Source organism: Xenopus tropicalis, chromosome 1 (genome assembly GCF_000004195.4).
Source record: "Xenopus tropicalis strain Nigerian chromosome 1, UCB_Xtro_10.0, whole genome shotgun sequence".
NCBI classification, from domain to species: Eukaryota; Metazoa; Chordata; class Amphibia; order Anura; family Pipidae; genus Xenopus; species Xenopus tropicalis.
The window spans coordinates 152,901,551-152,924,991 of NC_030677.2; the positions used below are offsets into that span (position 1 = coordinate 152,901,551).

Consider the following 23,441-nt stretch of genomic DNA (forward strand, 5'->3'; position numbering starts at 1 on the left):
CATACTCTGCCTTCCCTACCCTGCCTGTGTGTGCCATACTCTGCCTGCCCTACCCTGCCTGCGTGCCATACTTTCACTGTGTGTGCCATTCTTGGCTGGTTTGTGCCAAACTTGGCCTGTGTGTGCCACACTCTGCCTGCCCTACCCTGCCTGTGTGTGCCATACTCTGCCTTCCCTACCCTGCCTGCGTGTGCCATACTTTCACTGTGTGTGCCATTCTTGGCTGGTTTGTGCCAAACTTGGCCTGTGTGTGCCATACTCTGCCTTCCCTACCCTGCCTGTGTGTGCCATACTCTGCTTGCCCTATGCTGCCTGTGTGTATGGCACACACAGGCAGCCTACAGTGACACAATGCTGGCACTGCTCCTACAGTCTGCACAATAACTATATATTAAAAAACTTTTTAATTGCAGTACCACCTCAGTATATGTTCTTTTTGTAGTATGCAGGGATTATTTGTGGGTTTCTACTGCTCCTGAGGTGTGAACAGGGGAACAATGTGGGTGATTACAGCCTGAGCCTGAGGTGTGAACACTGCAGGGGGTGAACAATGCAGAGATTAAAAGGTGTGAAAAACACAGGGGATTACATATTTAAACAATACAGCCTGATTACAGCCTGAATCTGAGGTGAGAACCATGCAGGGGGGGGCAGTAAATCACAGTACTGATACCATTTAAAGCTTACACAAGAGTAAGCCATCAAAGCAGCCAGACAGGTGGGGGGCCACACAGAGGGGGCCGCCAGTTGGACAGCACTGAGATACAGTATTGTTTCATGATCACTGACCATAAAAACCTTCAAGTAGGTGAACACTATATAGGCACTGCATATTAGACAGTTGCTTAGAATTATATTTTATTTCAGTCTGTAAAAGGAGCTCCCATTTTATGTAGCTGCAAGGAACCAAATACAGAGCAAAGCACTGGCACTGATTTAATGCCATATTCATGCAGAGATATATTTTATTCATCGTTCTTATGGTCGTTTGGAGCAGTGGAAATTCTCTTATTATAAATAGCAGCTTAGTGGTCAGCGAAAGTGTATCAGTCTCCATTCAGTGTAGCTCATATATTTGTCTGGTGTGTTGCCATCCAATTCAGCCCACCAGTTGCAATTACAGAAAAGCCTTTGCCCCACCTACTGTAAAAATACCTGTAAAAGCCATCATCAGGACAACGTGAATGTACCCGAGTAGCTGAGCCCATATCCAATTTTATTCTTTATATTTCTATGGACAACTGCTTCATATCTCATTTGAAAATTAACATTTCATTGCATGTACAATTTTCCTAATCCTTAAATTCTATAAAGAAACATCACAAAAATACAGCATGCCAAATGCCATATCTCACAAAGACATATTGCTTACACTGACTGTGTGTGTATGTGTGGCTCCTTACATTTCTAAAATAGGTGCTCATATGCACCACTGCCATGACCTACAGGAATCGAGCAGCAATTTGCTTTCTGTGCGCGGGTTAGAAAATCAAAGCAATGAGCAGACTGATTGCTTTGGGTAACTGCCCAAGTGTAGCTTAACACTTATTTCAGTAAATGAGCCTCTTCTGTCTATTTTTCTCTAGCTGTCACATTCACTTTTGTAGAAAAACATTAAATGATAAAGTAAAGGAAAGGTTTGTTTGACACTATTAAGGTCTCAAAATATATTCAGTTTACATTATCAACATATTTAGAAATGTGCATAGAGCAGGCAGAGTATGGCACACACAGACAGTACTATGCCTGCCCTGGGCTGCCTGTGTGTGCCATATTCTGCCTGCCCTATGCTGCCTGTGTGTGCCATACTCTGCCTGTCCCATGCTGCCTGTGTGTGCCATACTCTGCCTGTCCCATGCTGCCTGTGTGTGCCATACTCTGCCTGCCCCATGCTGCCTGTCTGAGGTGAACCTAGCAGTGAGCACCAACCATTTGGGGTTTTTGCTGTGCTACCACCATTAATGTGGGTGTGGTCTTAAAAGCTCACGTGATAACATGGGTGTGGTTTGAAATGGGCGCAGTTTAAAAAAGGGTCTTCCTTTATAGGCCCTCCACGATGTAGGCAAGAAAAATTCTGGCCCTCGGTACCAAAGAAGTTGGACAGCACTGATATCCAGGATCTGGTTTTGGATATGACCAAATCCCATCACTTTCTGCAGGATTCAGAATCAGCTAATTCCTTACTGTTCAGGTGAATGGAACCCAAGCTTAAAAGTCATGTGACTTTACAAATAGGGATGAACTGTACACCGGGTTTGGTTTGGGATTAAAGAGGGATATGTAAAGAGGGATAGTGAGGTGTCTCACATGGAGACACTGAGTGGGTTTTACAACATTTATTTATAGCTGTACAAATGACTTTGTACAGCTATCTTTTGAGCCTATGGTTAAGTGCTGGTTAAGTCTGAAACGCGTCAGGCTTTGTATACAGGCCCGGATTTTGCGGAAGGGTGGCATGCTGCCCTGCCGCTACGAAAATTTAACATTTTGCTCCCATGCTCCGTATGGGAGTTGAAAAGTCCACGCTTGCGGCTGCACGGCAGGGGGTGAGGGGTGCGAATGTGGGGCGGCCTCGGGGTGCAAGGATTTGAAATCTGGAGCTGTTAAAAGTTCTGCTTTGTATGATCTGAGCTCAGGAGAGGAGGTTAGGAGAAAAAAATTTAAACAGACAGCTAGAGCTGAGTTTCTATGGGAACAAACAATGGCATCTCTTCACTGGCTGCTAGACTGGAGGGTGTGTTTAGTAATCTGAGCTTAGAACAACTGAGCATGTCTGGCAAGCCAGAAATCAAAGCTAATTCCCGAGGGAGGGGGTGCGTGTGGGTTACAGGAGAAGGAAATCTAAGTGATTAAGGAGATGTTGCAGCCTTACTATTAATCTCTGGACAACCAGTGTGGCAGGTATTGAAAGATTTCAAAGAGGCTGTTCACGGATTACATTTTTGTGTGTGGGGTTTCCATGCCATATAAGTCAAATAGGGTTATCTATTTTACTTCTATATGAGGTCATTTTAAAATAATACCTTAAAAACCAGTTTATTTCAGCTGTGATTTACAATATCTTAATTTCCTGTAGACCGAAAGTTTACAAGTGTATGAACAACTTTAGCATAGGTGTATGCAAACTTAAGCACTCAACTGTTTATCTACATCTTTTTCATACAATAACTTAGAATAGCTACTGAATGAGTTTTGTTGGTGGAAAAGCTAAGTTGGGAAGGTTTTTTTTTTATTAGCTGCACCATCTAGTGGTTGTATATATAGATGTAGATATTTCTGATTTACCTTAAAAGCCATGGAAAGGAAAAACACTATGATTAAATACTTATGTAAACAAAAGTAGTTTACTACTGCTGGGTTGGTGGGGCTGTTCTATAGTGTTTGCAGTGGCCAGTCTCTAGATTTGCTGTTGTGTATGCACTATGCAGCTTTCTTGGCTAGCTAATAAAAAAACAATCCAGCCAGATCAATTTTTCCTGACCTGTTGTTCCCAGACTCACATCTTTATTCCTGCACTTGTGAATACATCTACGCAAGGCCTTATCTCAAATTACAGGAACACCATCCCCTATTGAGTGTGTTTTAAGCACAAATAGTTATGATATTTAAAAATACTTTATTCTTAACTGTACAGTCCCTTGTACTTGATCCTAACTAAGCAGCATGAATCCATATAGGATATTGGGTTTATTTAATGTTTAAAATTTTTTTTTTAGGTATGGAGATTCAAATTATGAAAAGACCCCTAATCGGGAAAACCCCAGGTCCTGAGCATTTTGGATAACAGGTCCTATACCTATACTGTTCTTTATAGAGCTCTATGTACTGTCATGGAAATCTACAAAGTATTAAAGCTATGTAAGTAGTGATATACCGCACGATTAGATAAAATAGCCAAGTATAATAAAGGAAGTTATCATAACCAAGGTTCATATGTCCCTTCAAGATTTCCATTCATATCTCTAAATGGGAGAACCTTGATTTGAGGAAGGGATCTCTATACTAAACTTTGGACAGATCATGCAAAACCTTGTATGTAGGAGATTGCTACTGAGGTTATTCAGTTTTTATAAGGGAATTCCTAATAAGTTTTAGTGTTTACATAATGGGAAAAGCCTATTTGTTTAAGCTTATTTAAGTAAATAAAGAACAAGGTTTGAAAGATAGAACCAATGTTTAATTTTATTTCTAGCCCTGATTAATCTGCTCATTTATTATCTGAATTTATTAGCCCAAGATTTTCAATGCCTTTTAGACTGCCGAAAAGTATTGAGCACCTAGGCTTCTTTCTCCCTGCACAGAGATTCTAGCAAGCACTTTCTAACAAGCGTGACACCCCAGCCTGACCTTTGTCACAGACTACAACTTACATTGAAGAAATTGGTCTTGTTCCTCTCATAGAAGAGTCCCTGTGCTGGCATGTGCTTCAGCTGCTGCCACGGGATACTGCTGCCTAGCAACACATCTCTGGCCCACTGCAGGTTCTAAGGAGACAACAAGCAGAAGGAAGGCGAGATATTGGTTATGCTCTTATACCTTGATTTCATCCAGCATCAACATATCCAGCAATACTGTGGGATAACACAATACAATGTATACACATTACCTACAAACATTATATGCATGAGTAATCAATGAGTAAGCGTGTTTATAATTCAGATATTTGGAACAGAAACCCAATATTATTTTTTTCCCAAATCAGGGGTGTCAGAATGTACTGGGATTATGATACACACTGATGCTTCATAGTCCCCCTACCTTTTTTTTCTTTTACATTTAAAAGCATCCTGTCTGAGTCACAGCATCTCTCCAGCTCTCCCTACATCTACATACAGTACCAATTCCTCTTCTTCACCTCCCGCTCCCTCCCATCTGTATTTATTCCTCATCTATGCTTCCCTCGGGTAATACGGGCTACCATTTACTCCTCATTGTGTCTTAAACCCCACAATAATAATTAACATAATAGCATCTAATTCCACTTTTATGCTTTTGTTAAAGGAGACCTGTCACCCACACATAAAAGACTGTATAATAAAAGTCATTTTCAAATTACATGTTAAACCAAAATTCTTTATTTTTAAAAACATTCATACCTGTTATAAACATATTTAAAAATCTGAATCACATATTGCTCTATGCCTCAGACATAAAGACGGGGCAGGGAATTACTTTCTTTTCTGTACTTTCTAGATGCACACCTCACATTGCCCCCCCCCCCCTTCTCATTGTCTATTATTGTGTATCCTGTGCATTGACATGGGCGACAGGTCCCCCCATTCTGGCACATAAACAAGCTTTTGGGATAATGCAAAGCTTGCTTCAATAACTGTTCATAAAATGGTGCCTTCCTGCTTGCTGTGATTGTAAGACTAAAGGAAACAAGATTTCTATCACTTATAAATGTATAAGTAACATTTATTTTTCAGTAAGTAACTTTATTTCAGCAAAACCCTGTGTAACAAGCATTTCAGCATGTTTCGGCTCAAACGCCTTTGTCAAGGGAACTCACTCCCTTGACAAAGGCGTTTGAGCCGAAACGTATTCTCTCATCCAGAGTATCTGCCTTCATATCCTTTTTCAGTTTTTTCATTGGGTGGCATGTATTGATTTATTTATTGATGGATATTACGGTATTTTTTTTATAAATGCAATATTCTTGCTATATAATGACCTGATAAATAAAAATGTTTTTGTTTTTTTAACTAGGGTACCTCCCTGAAAGATCTTTTTCTGGTGTGCAGGGTTTATTTATTTATTTAAATCTATGTACAACTGTACTGAGAATGCTTAGTGCAATAAATATGCAGGTATGGGATCCATTATCCAAAAAGCACTGAATTACGAGAAGACCATCTCCCAGAGACTCCATTTCAATCAAATAAGTTCAGCTACATGATCCTAACTAAGATATAATTAATCCTTATTGGTGGCTAAACATTACTATTGAGTTCATGTAATATTCAAATTTTGTTTTAGTAGACTTAAGGTTTGGTGATCCAAATTATGGAAGACCTCTTATCTGGAGGACTCCAGCTCCCAGGCATTCTAGATAACAGGTCTTACACCTGTATAAGTAGTTTTGCATCATTTTAAAATATTGTTGACTGTAATGCTACCATTATAGCTGCCTTAGCCAATTATTCACCCTTCTTACTCATTTAATCAACACCTTCCCAACCATACCAATACATGCCAAATGTACGCTTCAAGCTCTTCAGTATAAAGGGGGTTTTACTTCAGCTCTCCCCAGTGTGCTCAAACCCACACTTGTTCCTCATATGTATCTATAAATTTCACACAAGGCAAGTATTTTGCATTTATCTATGGTGTTTTGGCATTATACAAACAAGCAAACACATGCTCTTATACAGCTGTGCGCAGAAGACCTTGGATATTGTTGTGGCATTGATTAAAGAGGATAAAAAATTTTTGCCTCCTAAGTTTAAATACAGTTTATTGAGGTTTTTCTGCTGTTATATTCTTAAAGGAGCAGTTCAGTATAAAAATGAAACTGGGTAAAATAAACAATATTTGCAAAATAGTTAGTTTGAAAAAAATGTAATCTATAAAGGCTGGAGTTGACAGATGTCTTACATAATAGCCAGAACTTTACTTCCTGCTTTCAGCTCTCTAAGCTTTTGGTTAGTCAGTGACTTTAGGTCAGAGGAACCACATGGGACATAATTGTTCAGTTAGTTTGTGAGCAGACAGGTCAGATTCAAATGCAAACTAACTGAACAGTTATGTCCCACGTGGGCCCCCCCCAAGGCACTGATTGGTTACTGACTACTAACCGCTTAGAGAGCCGTAAAGGAGGAAGTAGAGTTCTGGCCATTATGTAAGACATCTGCCCACTCCAGCCCTTATAGATGACATTTTTGCCTAACTAACTATATTGAAAACTTTTTTTTATTGTGTCTATCTATTTTACCCAGTTTCATTTTTACACTGAACTGCTCCTTTAAAGGAATACTGCCATGGGAAAATCTGTTTTTTTTTTTCAAAACCCATCAGTTAATAGAGCTTCTCAAGCAGAATCCTGCATTGCAATCTGTCTTTTTAAAAACGCAAACACTTTCTTTTATATTTAATTTTGAAATACCACATGGGGCTAGCCATATTCTTTATTTCCCAGGGTGTCATAGCCATGTGACCTGTGTTCTGATAAACTTCAGTCACAATTTACTGCTGAGCTGCAAGTTGGAGTGATATCACCCACTCCCAGCAGCAAATCAGCAGAACAATGGGAAGGGAGCAAGATAGCAGCTCCCAGTAGATATCAGAATAGCACTCAATAGTAAGAAATCCATGTCAGGCTTGGGACTCCTCCAGTTACATGGGAGTAGGAGAAACAAGGTTACCTGAAAGCAGTTCTAATGTGTAGTGCTGGATCTTATACTGTAATGTCACCCACTGTGACCTATAGCACTTATATTTGCCTATTTGTGTCTGTTAGTTACCCCTCCCATATAGATTGTAAGCTCTACGGGGCAGGGACCTCCTTCATCTTGTGTTTCTGACTCTTATTGCAACTGCACTTTGTATTTATTGTACTTATTGTTGTACTTTGTATTTATCCATTATCTTTAACCCCCCTGTCTGTATTAATGAATTCTACTGTACAGCGCTGCGTACATAAGTAGCGCTTTATAAATAAAGATATACATACATACATACATACATACATCTTTCTGAAAGCTCAGTCTCAGGCACAATGCACTGAGATGGTGCCTACACACTGATAATACACTTAAAAAAATACATTTGTTGGTTCGAGAATAAATTGTCAAATGGTAGAGTGAATTATTTGCTATGTAAACTATAGTACCAGAATGAATACTTTACCAATAGATAGTGTATATCATAGTAATTGGCCTATTAATGAATCTCGCCAAAGTGGAATACATATATATATATATCTTTTGCCTGAGCCATCATTTAGTGATGGGCTGTGTGCCCCCTCAGAGATCACCTGACAGGAAATAATGCAGCTCTAACTGTAACAGGAAGAAGTGTGGGAGCAAAAGACAGAACTTTGTCCATTAATTGACCTAACATGTACAGTGGTGTGAAAAACTATTTGCCCCCTTCCTGATTTCTAATTCTTTTGCATGTTTGTCACACAAAATGTTTCTGATCATCAAACACATTTAACTATTAGTCAAAGATAACACAAGTAAACACAAAATGCAGTTTTTAAATGAGGGTTTTTATTATTTAGGGAGAAAAAAAATCCAAACCTACATGGCCCTGTGTGAAAAAGTAATTGCCCCCTGAACCTAATAACTGGTTGGGCCACCCTTAGCAGCAATAACTGCAATCAAGCATTTGCGATAACTTGCAACAAGTCTTTTACAGCGCTCTGGAGGAATTTTGGCCCACTCATCTTTGCAGAATTGTTGTAATTCAGCTTTATTTGAGGGTTTTCTAGCATGAACCGCCTTTTTAAGGTCATGCCACAACATCTCAACAGGATTCAGGTCAGGACTTTGACTAGGCCACTCCAAAGTCTTCATTTTGTTTTTCATCAGCCATTCAGAGGTGGATTTGCTGGTGTGTTTTGGGTCATTGTCCTGCTGCAGCACCCAAGATCGCTTCAGCTTGAGTTGACGAACAGATGGCCGGACATTCTCCTTCAGGTTTTTTTGGTAGACAGTAGAATTCATGGTTCCATCTATCACAGCAAGCCTTCCAGGTCCTGAAGCAGCAAAACAACCCCAGACCATCACACTACCACCACCATATTTTACTGTTGGTATGATGTTCTTTTTCTGAAATGCTGTGTTACTTTTACACCAGATGTAAGTTCAACTTCTGTCTCGTCGGTCCACAAGGTATTTTCCCAAAAGTCTTGGCAATCATTGAGATGTTTTTTAGCAAAATTGAGACGCGCCTTAATGTTCTTTTTGCTTAAAAGTGGTTTGCGCCTTGGAAATCTGACATGCAGGCCGTTTTTGCCCAGTCTCTTTCTTATGGTGGAGTCGTGAACACTGACCTTAATTGAGGCAAGTGAGGCCTGCAGTTCTTTAGATGTTGTCCTGGGGTCTTTTGTGGCCTCTCGGATGAGTTGTCTCTGCGCTCTTGGGGTAATTTTGGTCGGCCGGCCACTCCTGGGAAGGTTCACCACTGTTCCATGTTTTTGGCTCTCACTGTGGTTCACTGGAGTCCCAAAGCTTTAGAAATGGCTTTATAACCTTTACCAGACTGATAGATCTCAATTACTTTTGTTCTCATTTGTTCCTGAATTTCTTTGGATCTTGGCATGATGTCTAGCTTTTGAGGTGCTTTTGGTCTACTTCTCTGTGTCAGGTAGCTCCTATTTAAGTGATTTCTTGATTGAAACAGGTGTGGCAGTAATCAGGCCTGGGGGTGACTACAGAAATTGAACTCAGGTGTGATAAACCACAGTTAAGTTATTTTTTAACAAGGGGGCAATCACTTTTTCACACAGGGCCATGTAGATTTGGAGTTTTTTTTCTCCCTTAATAACGTAAACCTTCATTAAAAAACTGCATTTTGTGTTCAATTATGTTATCTTTGACTAATAGTTAATGGTTTTTGATGAGCAGAAACATTTAAGTGTGACAAACATGCAAAAGAATAAGAAATCAGGAAGGGGGCAAATAGTTTTTCACACCACTGTATGTGTGTGCCCTTGGTTTGTTCGTGTACACTGTGAATCATATGATTCCGGGCCTTAGTACTTTTTCTATTCAGGATTACCCAATGGTAAATAGTACTAAAAAAAGTATAGTTTTATGAAAATAGTTTATTTCGATGAAAGGTTTTATATATGTGCAAAAGGGGAGAGAGGGTAGGTGGTGGAGAGCTGCAGTAAGGAATAGGGAGGTGGAGAGGCAAACAAACAGGGTTCCTTGAAAAGAATCCAGACTGCTCACTTGGTGACATATTCTGTTACCAAAACAAAGCAGCTTGAAATAATAAACTATGTACAATGTGACTGCCAAGCTATTCCTATTGCAAGCATCCAAATAAAACACACAGTGCCTAGACACACACAGTTGAGCTGTGCCCAGACAGACAGACATACTAGAAAAAAAAATGAAAAACAGTGTAAACAGACTTTTTTCAAGACCACATGGACACAATAGCACTTATATGGGTACATGGGGAACAAAGACTGAATTGACTGCTATCAGCAACTACATTATTGCAATTTAACTTATGTTAGCAAACCATCCTCACTGTGCTTTCAATTATACTGCATTTATCCTTAGGCAGAGTATGGCACACACAGGCAGTGTGGGGCAGGCAGAGTATGGTACACACAGGAAGCATAGGGCAGGCAGAGTATGGCACACAGGCAGGGTAGGGCAAGCAGAGTACGGCACACACAGGCAGCATAGGACAGGCAGAGTACTGCCTCTGTGTGCCATACTCTGCCTGCCCTATGCTGTGTAATTATGTGCTTGGGGTTGCTGTGCTCCACAGGGGAGGAGGCTGCATATGGATTTAAGGATGTATCTTAATATGCCCTAATATAATTCTTTTACATATGAATGATAGTTGATATCCCCGCAGTGAGGACCAAGCATTTGGGTTTTTGCTGCACTACCACCATTGTGATAACATGGGTGTGGTTTAAAAAAGGGGCATGGTCAAAACTGGCTTCCATTACCGGCCCTTCACCATGTATGCTAGAGAAATTCCGGCCCTCGGCATCACAGAAGTTGGAAAGCACTGCTTTAGGTTTATGAATCTGTAGTAGCTGCATAGTTGATGTGGATTACTTTTCATAGTACTGTCCTTATGTAAGAATAAACTTATTTATAACAATAAAATTTTTCAAGTGTATGGGTGGATTGTCAGCCTGCGCTTATATGCAGCCTAACAATCCGCCTCATGGGGCGTTACCCATAGTGAGATTCAGCCAAAATGGGTGTACAATGAAAGTTAACATTTTCGAAGCAAAACTTGGTTTCCTTCCCATGATTCCAACTGTTTAACTGACAAGTAAAGAGAGGGTCTACTTATTGTAAATGTGTGTTAATATCTACTTATTGTAAATGTGTGTTAATATAAAATACATATCTAAAAAGGATAATATCAAGCTAACCAGCAAAAATTGTTATAAAGAGCTATTAACCTTATAAATATTAAACACTTTTAAAATGAGGAGAACATTTATGAGCTAAGGGCAAAGTCACACCTTGCAGATGATCCATTTTTCTCAGCCTGTACAGGAAATTATATATATATTCGAACTTTATATACACATAAATCTATAAAAAAAAAAAAAAGAACCAAAAAAATATGTAATTAACAGCAACTTCATATGTTGCTCTCCCTTTAAGAGGTAAATTATTCTTGCTCCTGAACTCACTGGGAGCTGCTGGTGACTGTAGTGCGTGGGCTATGAAAATATTAATTCCTATGTGGAAGGGCCTGTAGGAAGACAGCTCTGTTCCCACGGGTCTGCCATCCCATGCTCAAGATGAATCATTACAGGCTTGCTATTGTACATAAACGAGAGAAACCAAACCGTGGAAACATCAGCTAACAAACGCATATGTTCTCTACTATTACAGTAAGTCTAACAGGGAGGAACGTGCCACAATATGTACTTTTGGTTAGTAACAAAACAATATAAAACGAAAATGGAAGGTTGAAGAAAATATTGCCAAGAGCATATTTTTTCTAATTTAGTCAGGGGTTCCAACAATTATTGAATTGTAGGGGGGAATCCTCAAAGACACATCTTCAGTGAAGTAAAAACTTTAACTTTACATTCCTGCATTTTAAGTTTTCCTGAATTTTACCCCTTTTTTGTGGGCCCACAAATTTATAATGCATTTTAATAGAAGCCTTTCCCAGTAAAATTTTAGCCTGGTTTTCCTAAAATGCCTGTTTGTCCTGAATGTTATTTTTAGGGAAATTAAAGGGACACTGAATCCATAGGAATGTGTCAGTATTTCTAAATGCAGCTAGTGAAAAGCCCCCCAAGGGCACCCCAGCTGAGCAGTACTTACCCGAGTGACACCCCGACACAGTAAAAGGATCCTTTTCAGTTGCGTTGATCAGGCTGGATTGGGGGCAGAGCGATCCTCAGATCTATCTTTCCTCTCCTGATCTCAACCCAGAGCTTTTAACTCGCGTCTCTTCCTGCCTGTCCGCTACCTCCACTTGGATGTCCCAAAGTTACCTTAAACTAAACCTCTCTAAGACTGAACTGGTTCTCTTTCCCCCATCCAACGCCCACATTATTCCCGAGGTTACTATAACGGTTAACAATTCTACCATCACACCATATTCCCAGGCCCGGTGCCTTGGGGTTATCCTTGATTCTGCCCTGTCCTTCACTCCTCATATCCAATCACTTATCAAATCATGTCACTTTCACCTAAGAAATATCTCCAAAATCCGATCATTTATCACCCAAGATGCTGCCAAAATTCTTATTCACTCTCTTATAATATCTCGCCTGGACTACTGTAACTCCCTCTTAATTGGCCTTTCCCTCCAAAGACTGTCCCCTCTCCAGTCCATAATGAATACTGCTGCCAGGCTGACACACCTCTCCAACCGCTCCTCCTCTGCCATGCCACTCTGCCAATCCCTGCACTGGCTCCCCTACCATCCAGGATAAAATTCAAACTAATGACTCTAACATTTAAAGCAGTTCATAACTCTGCCCCACCCTACATCTCTGAACTTATCTCTAGGTACCAACCAACCCGCTTGTTACGCTCCTCTACTGACCTGCTCCTCAACTCCTCTCATTACTTCCTCACACACTCGCATTCAAGACTTTGCAAGGGCTGCCCCCCTTCTCTGGAATTCGCTCCCACAAACTATCAGACTTTCTCCCAATCTCTCCAGAGATCTCTAAAAACACATTTATTCAGAGAAGCTTACCCTAATCTAGTTTAGCAATACCCTGTGCCACACCTCTCACAACTCTGATCTTGCCCATTCCCACACCTTGTGTCTCAACCCTTTCTCCTTGTTGATTGTAAGCTCTTTTGGGCAGGGCTCTCCTCACCTCTTGTATCGGTTATTGATTGCTTTATATGTTACTCTGTATGTCCAATGTATGTAACCCACTTATTGTACCTTTGGTAGAATCCCACTGGCCCCAACCAAGAGTGACACAGGAAAATAGCATGGCTCCTGCACATGCTCAGTGTGCTCTGGGCTCAGTGTGCTCAAGGGGGCCGAAATCTAAAACACAGGCCAAATTTTTTATTAAGATACTGTCAGGTGCAGTCAGGCGAATGGTGCTGCACAGTCAGGCACAGTCAACAGGGGCCAAATAAAACAGCCAGAAGTGCCGTATTCGGCCCCTGGGCCTTGTGTTTGACACATGTGGTCCAGAAGATATATTTAAGCTCACTTTTTAAAAATATCTAGCTCTGACAGAAATACTTTCTCTCTACATGCAGGATTTGTGTTGGAGTTTTTTTTGTTTGGAGTTATTTGAGTTAGCTCAAATACATCTGCTATGAAAGGAAGCCCCCAAAAGGTTGTACACCTACCAAGAAGCCAACATCTGTTTAAATTTTGATTTTCACGATAGATCCCTTTAAGTTTGAATTCTCTTTTATGCTATTGTAATCTTAAGAACATGCATATTGTCCCCTGAGTCCTTCTGTAAATACTGAACACCAGCTAGTTTAAACTCCAGGCACAAATCTGTTTTTCATCTGACTTTTATAGTGGTCTTGCAAGTACTACAAAACAGTGTTACATTAATACTTTACTGCTTAAACTTTACCTAGGGCAAAACAATCGCATTAGCATGATATTGCCAACCCAAGGTGGGCATATCTGGGACAATATCCACTAATTTGGTGACCTTGCCAAACGCGTTAGATATCTCCACAAGGATACCAGATAATTTCATAAGTCAGAGACACTTCTAATAAATGCAATTTGCTGTGCTGCCCTGCATTTAAGTAAAATTCAATCATTACAGCCCTTCCCATTGAACTTTCTAGAGGTGGATCATTTATCCTTGATTCTGCCCTGTCCTCCTCATATCCAGTCATTTATCAAATCATATCACTTTCACCTAAGAAATATTGCAAAAATACGATCATTTATCACCCAAGATGCTGCCAAATGTCATATTTACTCACAAAACTACTGTAACTCTCTATTAATTGACCTTTCTCTTCAGTCACCTCTCCATTCCATAATGAATATTGCTGCCATGCGCATACATCCCAGCAACCACTCATCCTCAGCCATGTCACTCTGCCAATCCCTGCACTGGCTTCCACTACCATCCAGGATAGAATTCAAACTAATGACTCTCACATTCAAAGCAGGTTAGAACTCCCCTACTTCTCTGATCTTATCTCTAGGTACCAACCAACCCGCTTGTTATGCTTCTCTACTGACCTACTTCTCAATTCCTCTCTCATTCCCTCCTCACACACTCGCATTCAAGATTTTGCAAGGGGTGCCCTTCTCTTCTCTGAAATTATCTCAAATGTTCTGTCTGACTTTCTCCCAATCTTTCTTCCTTTAAAAGATCTCTTAAAAAAAAATTATTAAGAGAAGCTTACCCTCATTAAAGTAATACCCTGTGCTACATCATTCACCTTGCTTAATTCTAATCTTGCCCATTCTCACACCCCTGTGTCTCAGCCCCTTCTCTTATAGATTGCAAGCTCTTCTGAGCAGCGCGCTCTTTAGCTTTTGTATCGGTTATTGGTTGCTTTGTATGTAATTCTGTATGTCCAATGTATAAACCCATGTATTGTACAGTACTGCAAAATATGTTGGCACTTTATTAACATATAGTTAATAAAGTTAACTAGAAAGGGAAGTTTGAGAAAAAACTTCATGTTTGGTTGAAAAATGTGAAGTCATTGAATGAAATCTGATCTGTTGTTGGCTCTGCCCAGTTTTTCTAACATTGGACCACAATTATATATTAAAAACCACTGTGCAAAGTTAGAGTCTGAATGGCAGCAATTTAAATTTCCCCACTGAAAGTCAACGAGGGACATCTGATTAACGGTTGGTGGCTCCGCCCCCTTTTTCTAACCTGGAACTGCAGTTACCCAGTGACTAACTCTGCAAAGTTTAGGGACCCTAGGATTAATAGTTAAAGAACAGCAGCAGTTTAAATTTAAACCAATAAAAGTCAATAGGTAAATTGTGATTGGTGGTTGGTGGGTGTGCCCACTTTTTCTAACCTTGAGTCAAAGTCACCCGGTGACAAAGAGTGGGCACCCTGGCATAAATAGTGTGAGAATGACAGAATTTTTGAACAGCAGTCCCCAAGTGACCAACTTTGCAAAATAAAAATTGTGAGACTGACTGCATTTTGTTGGTGGTTCTGCCCACTTACTTCTAACAGCAAATACCCAGTGACTAACTCTGGAATTAACAATTTAAATAATGGCATCAGTTTAAATATAAACCAATGAAATTTAATGGGTGGAAATGAATTGGCTGTTGGTGGCTCCGCCCACTTGTTCTAACCCTGAATATGTAGTCAGCCAGTGACTGACTGTGCAAAGTTTGGGAACCCAGACATAAATAGTGTGAGAAAGGCAGCATTTTAAATTTAAACCAAAACAAATCAATAGGTGAAGTCTGATTGGCTGTTGGTGGCTCCACCCACTTTTTAAACCCTAAAAATGCAGTCACCTAATGACCCTGGTGTAATACTGTGAGAATGGCAGCAGGTTGAATTTCCCCATTGAAAATCAATATTTAAAATCTGATTGGCTGTTGGTGGCTCCAAACACTTTTTCTAACCCTGAACCGCAGTTACCTGGTGACTAGCTCTGCTAGTATTAATATTTAAAGAATGGCAGCAGTTTAAATTTAAACATATGAAGTCTATAGGTGAAATCTGTTTAGCTGTTGCTGACCTCGCCCACTTTTCTAAACTTGGAACATAGTCATCCAGTGGCAAACTGTGCAAAGTTTGGGGACTCTGACATTAAACATGTGAGAATGGCAACAGTTAAATTTTCCCCACTGAAAACAATGAAAGAAATGTGATTGGCTTTTGGCGGTACGAAGTCACCCAGTGACGGACTGTGCAAAGTTTGGGAACCCTGGCATCAAACCAATAAAATACAATAGGTGAAATCTGATTGGCTATTAGTGGCTCCGCCCACTTTTCATAACCTTGAACTGCAGTTAACTGGTGCCTAACCCTGCAACATTTTGAGACCCTGGTTTTATTACTGTGAGAATGGCAGCAGGTTGAATTTCCACCAAGTCAAAATGTAAAATCTGACTGGCTGATCACAGCTCCGCCCACATTTAGGCATCGAACAATCATCATATTTTCATTCAGGCTGACCCCATGACTATGTGATTTACGATTGGGAAGTGTAGCTGTAAGATTGGCAGCAGTTTCAATTTTAATTTGAAATTTGATTGGCCGTTGTTGGCCCCTTCCACTTTCGGGTCATCCAACAAATGCCGCTGTTTCATTCGGGGTGACCCCATTATTATGTTATTCAAGTTTGGGGGGTGTAGCTTCAAAGCTGTAAAAGTGACAGCAGTTTGAAAATCTTCCCTGTCAAAGTCAATGAGAAAATTGGGGTGTTCAGAGCAGCGCCACAAAAAGACGGGGGGCGGGATCGCTTAGAAAAGCACAAGCAACCTGCTCTGCTATAGGGCGAAGAAGTGTAGAGAGTTTGGGTGTTGTACCCCTAAAACTGTAGGAGGAGTAGAGTTTAAAATATGGGGGGCGCTAAGAAGAAGCAGAAGAATAAGCTGAAGTCGAAGAACAGTAAGTTGGGTTTTTCAACCCAACATAATAAATAGGGAGGGGCCTTTAACCCCATGGTCCCTGTGTTCCACTAGACATGAGAGAAATGTAAAACTATTCAATAAAGTTTGGCTGTCACTCTACTGCCCAAGTATATTAATTGCATTATAACTGAGAGGACAGGATCTATATGAAGGAAAGTAAGTAATGCACACCACAAACTTACAGCAAATACTGGATTATTTTAATGAAATGTCCAAGGAAAAAAAAGTCTATAAAAATGTACCATATATATCACTTACCTGGTGAGTGTTGCTGTGGATATACAGGTAAGCTAACCTGTACAAACTCTTGTAATGCTGAGGAAAGCGGCTCAGACACAACTTGAAGGAGTTGATGCACTGCTCGATCAGAACTTTGCGCTGCTCTTCTAATCCTTCAGGAAGTGTTTGGGGATACTCTGACACATCCCCTAAAGATTCTGGCTTCTTCTTATCTCCCGTTAGAAAAGGAGGGGGCAGGTTCCTGACTGGAGTTGTACATGTAACGGAGATATATGATTCATGGTGCATTTTCAACTCTGTTGTGCTAGAACTGTCAGGGTTATCCATGTGCTCTTCAGTTTTTCCTGCAAGTTATGCAATGCATTAGTATTTTACAGTACTACTCATTATATTAAAAAGTATCCATGTCATTGGTTTCTGTCTTCTTACTAAATTTAGAAATAGCACTACTCCTTTTTTTTTTGGTTACCAAGAATCACCCAGATCCTAACTTCTTACCAACTGCCATAATAATAATGGCACACAATCACAGAGTTGTCTTTTTGTCAGTTGCGTTTGGTTATGAAACATAACCTCTATAAATGGTCTACATAAAGCACTGTCTTCTTCCTTTTGCATGTTTCTAGTACCAAGTACATGCTCAGGAAAACAGAAAATAGGTTTTGTTTATTAAAAAAAATAAATAAAAATGTATTTTAACACAGCCCTGTGGTTGAATGTGCAGATCTGATACAATAAACATATGTATCTGTATATAAGTGGGATAGATTATAAAAGCAGCAAGGTACAGTTATAGAAAATATGACAAAATATCAACCTTGGTACACACTATGTTGTCACAAATGGGTGTTTCAATACCTAAAGAATCCACAAGTTCTTACTAAATAACATATTCTGGCAGTCAAGGAAAAAATGGCCGACTACTGACTTTTTTTTTTTTCCCCCAATCATTTTTATTAGATGTATCGGATCTAAAAGTTTGCTTAGAATGGGGCTGGATAAGACAACACAGAATGTGGTTCTCAAGTTTAATCATATCGAAAGCAAAATATTAGATGATGGACCCAGGTGTCTATATTGCATCCAGAGGCCCCAGGTTTTCAAAAATGTATCAAGTTTATTAAGAAGAAAACTAGTTAGCTTTTCATTCATCATAAACCAGTATACCATTTGAATGCTGGAAATGGTATTGTTTTTGTTTTCCATGCCTTGGCAATAGTTTGCCCTGCTGCAAGGAAAATGTTGGTAAGTACTTTACGTTGAGTTGCAACACATTTTCGGATGTCAAGCTTTAATAGTATGGCATTAACAGGTGTGTTATGGACTTATAAATTAACAGGAGTAGTCACGTGTTAAAAGATTTGTTGCCTCCATCGAAGCTTCTTTTCAACTTTGTGTGTAAATGCTAGGTCTAGGTCAGCATAAATATGATCTATTTTGGGTCTTAAATCAATGTCAGGATTGTCAAATTGTTGATCTGTCAAGGTATTAAGTTCCTTAGTCAAGGTTTCTTTCACTCTGTGCAGTTGCTTTTTACACGGAGTACCCAATTGTATATCTTTGCCCCGTATCATGGCCTTGTGTGTTTCCTACAGTGTCGTCGTTTCAGATACTGAGCCCAAATTGTCTGTGAAAAGGAGATTTTGTGATACTCACCATTAAATCCTTTTCTCTCAGGGCGTCTGTGGGACACAGGGACCATGGGGTATAGTAGGTACCAGCAGGAGGCAGGACACTAGAAGAGGAAGAAGAGAACTAACCCCTCCTCCCTGCTACTATACCCCCACGTACTTCCTGCCTAAGCCAGTTTTGTCACAAAGAACCATAAGGTAACGATCAACTTAATAACTATATACATGTAGGCAGAGGGAAGTTCAGAAGTTTTATCCGCTTCCAGGGGGGGAAGCCCTGTGTCCCACAGACGCCCTGAGAGAAAAGGATTTAACGGTGAGTATCACAAAATCTCCTTTTCTCTTGCAGGTGTCTGTGGGACACAGGGACCATGGGGACATACCAAAGCTTCCCTTGATTTCAGGGTGGGAGAAGCGGACTGATAGGTAATAGGAGGACTAATTGATTGCCGCCTGTAGCACCTTTCTACCGAAGTGCGCGTCAGTTGCTGCGAAGACCTCGAATTGGTAGAATTTGGTGAAGGAATGAATGGAGGACCAAATAGCGGCCCTGCAGACCTGTTCAGCTGAAGCTCTGTTTCTGAAGGCCCAGGAGGATCCTATGCCCCGGGTAGAATGAGCTGTGATGCGAATGGGAGGGGATTTTCCGCGGGCGATGTAGGCTCTGCGTATTGCCTCCCGGATCCAGCGAGATATGGTGGTCTTGGATGCCTGGTGTCCTTTCCGTTGGCCGGAATGGAGAATGAACAGAGAGGTTGTGGCTCGTGTGTCTCGGGTGCGATGTAGGTAGAATTTGAGGGCCCTCACTGGGTCGAGGGAGTGTAGCGCCACTTCCTTGGGGGATGTCGGATTAGGACAGAATGATGGGATGGTGATGTCCTGATTGATGTGAAAGACCGATACCACCTTGGGAACAAAGGATGGTAGGGTCCGTAGTACTGCTCGATCCTCGTGAAATATCAGGTATGGAGGTTGGCTGGACAGTGCATTGATTTCTGACACCCTTCGAGCTGAGGCGATGGTCAGAAGGAATACCGTTTTCCAGGTTAGCCAGGGTAGGGGAATGGTGGCTAGAGGCTCGAATGGAGGCGCTTGTAGAGCCGTTAGTACCAGGTTGAGATCCCACGGGGGCAGAGGTTCCCGGAAGGGAGGGCAAATGTGAGATACCCCTTGAACGAATGTGATCACGTCGGGTAGAATGGCTAGCCGTTGTTGGAAGAGGATGGATAGTGCAGAGATTTGAGATTTGGACAGGAGGCGCGGGACCGATGGGTCCTGAAAGGAAAACCCAGCCTGGTTGCACCAATCTCTGTAAGTTTTCCATACCCGGTGGTAGGTCTTAGAGGAAACGGGTTTTCTGGCTGCCATCATGGTCCGTATGACTTCCTGGGAGAATCCCTTTCTTTGGAGGACTATCGACTCAATTTCCACGCCGTCAAATTCAGGAAGGTTGGATCGGGATGGAGGATTGGTCCCTGAACGAGAAGGTCGGGGATCTGAGGTAGTGGCCACGGTTCTGCTCGGCTGAGAGCCACCAGTTCGGTGAACCATGCTCTTCTGGGCCAATGTGGAGCTATCAGAATGACTGTGCATCGTTCCGATCTGATCTTTCTGATGACCCTTGGTAGAAGAGGAAGAGGCGGGAAAGCGTATGCGAGATCGAAGTCCCACCTGGTCGTTAAGGCGTCCGCTGCCAACGCTAAGGGGTCTCGGCATCTGGACATGAATTGTGTCACCTTGCGGTTTTGGCGGGAGGCCATGAGGTCCACTTCTGGAAGTCCCCAGCGAGCCACGATGTCCTGGAATATTCCGGGGTTCAGGGCCCATTCCCCCGGATCGATCCGTTGTCTGCTGAGGTAGTCGGCCTGCCAGTTTTCGAGGCCGGGAATGTAGATGGCAGAGAGGCGGACTTCCTTCGCTTCTGCCCACGTCAGGATGCGGCTGACCTCGTTGAGGGCTTGCCGGCTCCTTGTGCCCCCTTGGTGATTGAGGTATGCAACCGTGGTGGCATTGTCCGATTGGACTTTGATGTCGCGCCCTGCGAGTTGGTTCTGCCAGTGCCCGAGAGCTAGGCGTACCGCTCTGATTTCCAGAATATTGATTGGAAGGCGGGCTTCTGCGGTCGTCCAGGTTCCCTGAGCTGAGAGATGGCCCAGGACTGCGCCCCAGCCTTGGAGGCTGGCGTCCGTAGTAAGGATGAGCCATTGGGGTTCTTGTAGGGAGCGTCCCTTCTCCAGGTGAGTCGGGTTGAGCCACCAGGTCAGAGCCACTTTCGTCTTGGGCAGTAGTTTGAGTGGCTGGGACAGAGAGCTGCGGTTCCATTGATCCAGGATGTTCCACTGTAGGGCCCTTAGGTGGAATTGGGCGAAGGGAACTGCTTCTATGGAGGATACGAGTGACCCCAGTACCTGCATGGCCAGGCGGACTGAGGGCTGAGGGTTGTGTAGGAGTTGCCGGACTAGGCTCTGGATTCTGGCGATCTTGTCTGGTGGTAGAAAAACCCTCTGCTCGGCCGTGTCGAATACCATGCCTAGGAAGGGCATGCGCTGGGATGGTGTTAGTTTGGACTTTGCCTTGTTGATCTTCCATCCCAGAGCGGTCAGAGATTCCATAACCAGAGAGAGTTGGGATATGGATGCTGGTAGGGAGGGGGCCTTTAAGAGTAGGTCGTCCAGGTAGGGTGTGATGGAGACCCCTCGTGATCTCAGATAGGCTGCGGCCGCCGACATGATTTTGGTAAATATCCGGGGGGCCGAGGTGAGGCCGAAGGGGAGTGCGGTGAACTGGAAATGCTGGTTTTTGAGAGCAAACCGCAAAAACTTCCAATGGGGAGGGAAAATCGGCACATGTAGATAGGCATCTTTGATGTCCAGTGCCACCAGGAACTCGTTTGGGTTCATGGCTGAGATGACTGACCGGAGGGACTCCATCTTGAATCGGGAAAAGCGAATGAAGGCGTTGAGGTGCTTCAGGTCTAGGACGGGTCGGAATGATCCGTCCTTCTTTGGAACGATAAAGAGGTTGGAGTAGAAACCTCGATATTTTTCTCCCGAAGGGACCGGGACAATCACCCTTTCGTCCAGCAGGTCCTGAATGATGGTGAGGAAGGCCTTCTGTTTGTTTGAATCTGGGGGGAGTCTTGACATGAAGAAACGGTTTGGTGGTCTGGACACGAATTCGAGCCGATAGCCTGAGGAGATTATTTCGTGTACCCATGGGTCGGTGGTGAGGCGAAGCCACTCGTCTCGGAACAGGCGGAGTCTGCCTCCCACCGGGGTGAAGTTTTGTTGTGGAAGGTAGTCATGCTGTGGCAGCCTTGTTGGAAGTCTTGCCCTGGGGTTTCTTATTTTGCCAGGAGAATTTTGGACGGCCCTGAAATCTAGGTTTGTTGGAGGGCTGAGATTGGTAGTCCCTGGATGAAGATGATGATGTCCTGGATGGCCTTCCACGAAAGAAGCGTCCCCGTCGAAAGGAGGTACGGTTCTTCGGTTGTGGGAGTAGGGTGCTCTTTCCTCCGGTAGCCTGGCTGATGATTTTGTCCAGTTCAGGACCGAACAGGAGCTTGCCCTTGAAGGGGATGGAGGTTAGAGACTTTTTGGATGAGAGGTCGGCTGACCACAGTTTAAGCCATAGAGAACGGCATGCCGCTACCGAAAGAGCTGACGTGCGGCTGATGGCTTGAGCAGCGTCCAGGGATGCTTCGCACAGGTAATCATTGGCATCTTTGATCTGGGATGCCAGGGTCGCTAATTCTTGTCTGGGGGCGCCAGAGTTGATTCCCTCCATGAGGGAGTCGGACCAGGATTGTATGGCCCGAGATACCCATGCCGATGCCAGAACCGGTCTCAGACTTTCTCCGGCCGCTGTAAATGCGGCTCTGAGGAAACCTTCCGTCTTTTTGTCCATGGAATCTTTGAATGAGGAAGCGTCGGGGACCGGAAGGGCAGTGTTCTTGGAAAGGCGCGAGACGGGAGCATCGACTGAAGGTGGCGTAGACCACTTAAGAAGGGTGTCCTGAGGGAATGGGTAGGAGCGTTGGAACCTCCTATTGGCTTGAAATCGCTTCTCTGGCTGATCCCACTCCGACTGAATGATGCTGTCTAGCTGTTCATGAGTGGGAAACATGGAAAATAGCTTTTTCTGGCGTTTGAAAAGCGTTTGTGCTGAGCTCTGAGACTCTGGGGTCTTGAGGTCGAGGCAGGAGATTACTGCCGCGATGAGGGAATCTACGGCCTCTGATGGAGGTCTGGAAGGTTCCTCGGTGTCAGCAAGGTCATCATCATCCGATATCTCGCCCTCACTTAGTGACTGTCTGTCCCAGTCGGCTGATAGTTGAGGTGATTCAGGGTCACTGTAGTCCTCTGCATGCATGGGGACGTGGCGTTTGAGGGATTTGGGACGAGTGTCCAAGTCTTCCCGATCTAGCTTGTCCAGGAGTTTGTCCAGACATGCGGCCAGTTTGGGAATGCCCGTGGATAGAGAGACTGCCCAGGATGGAGGGTCCTGGCTAGGAGCCGCGGTCGGTATCTGTGCTGTGTGTGCATCTGCAGAAGTGGCATCATCCGCAGGTTCGGCAGCTTGGACCGGTGGAGTAGGGTCCTGGGAAGCAGTTTCAGCCGTAGTTTTGGAGCAGGCGGAGCAAAGTGGTTCCTTTCTGCCGGAAGGTAGGCGTTTGCAGCACCTGGCGCAGGCGAGAAATTTGACCTTGGAGGAGCTGGAAGCCCCCCTGGAAAAGGGGCCCCCTGAATTGCCCTCTGCCATAGGACTGAAAGAGTTAGTGCAAGAGCAAGCGAATGTTAATGCAGAGCACTACAAGAG

General features: G+C 42.8%; 1 protein-coding gene across 5 annotated transcripts in view; it reads right to left on the reverse strand.

The window, feature by feature from the left end:
- Positions 1-23,441, reverse strand: part of cabin1 (calcineurin binding protein 1) — an 89,466-nt gene that overhangs the window by 29,763 nt on the left and 36,262 nt on the right. For all 5 annotated transcript variants that reach the window (XM_031892348.1, XM_031892340.1, XM_031892341.1 and 2 more), the window contains exons 28-29: positions 17,011-17,336; positions 4,371-4,484 (exon numbers count right to left, since the gene is read on the reverse strand). In XM_031892348.1, the coding sequence (XP_031748208.1) occupies positions 4,371-4,484; positions 17,011-17,336 (440 nt within the window). The remainder of the gene's footprint in view (positions 1-4,370; positions 4,485-17,010; positions 17,337-23,441) is intronic.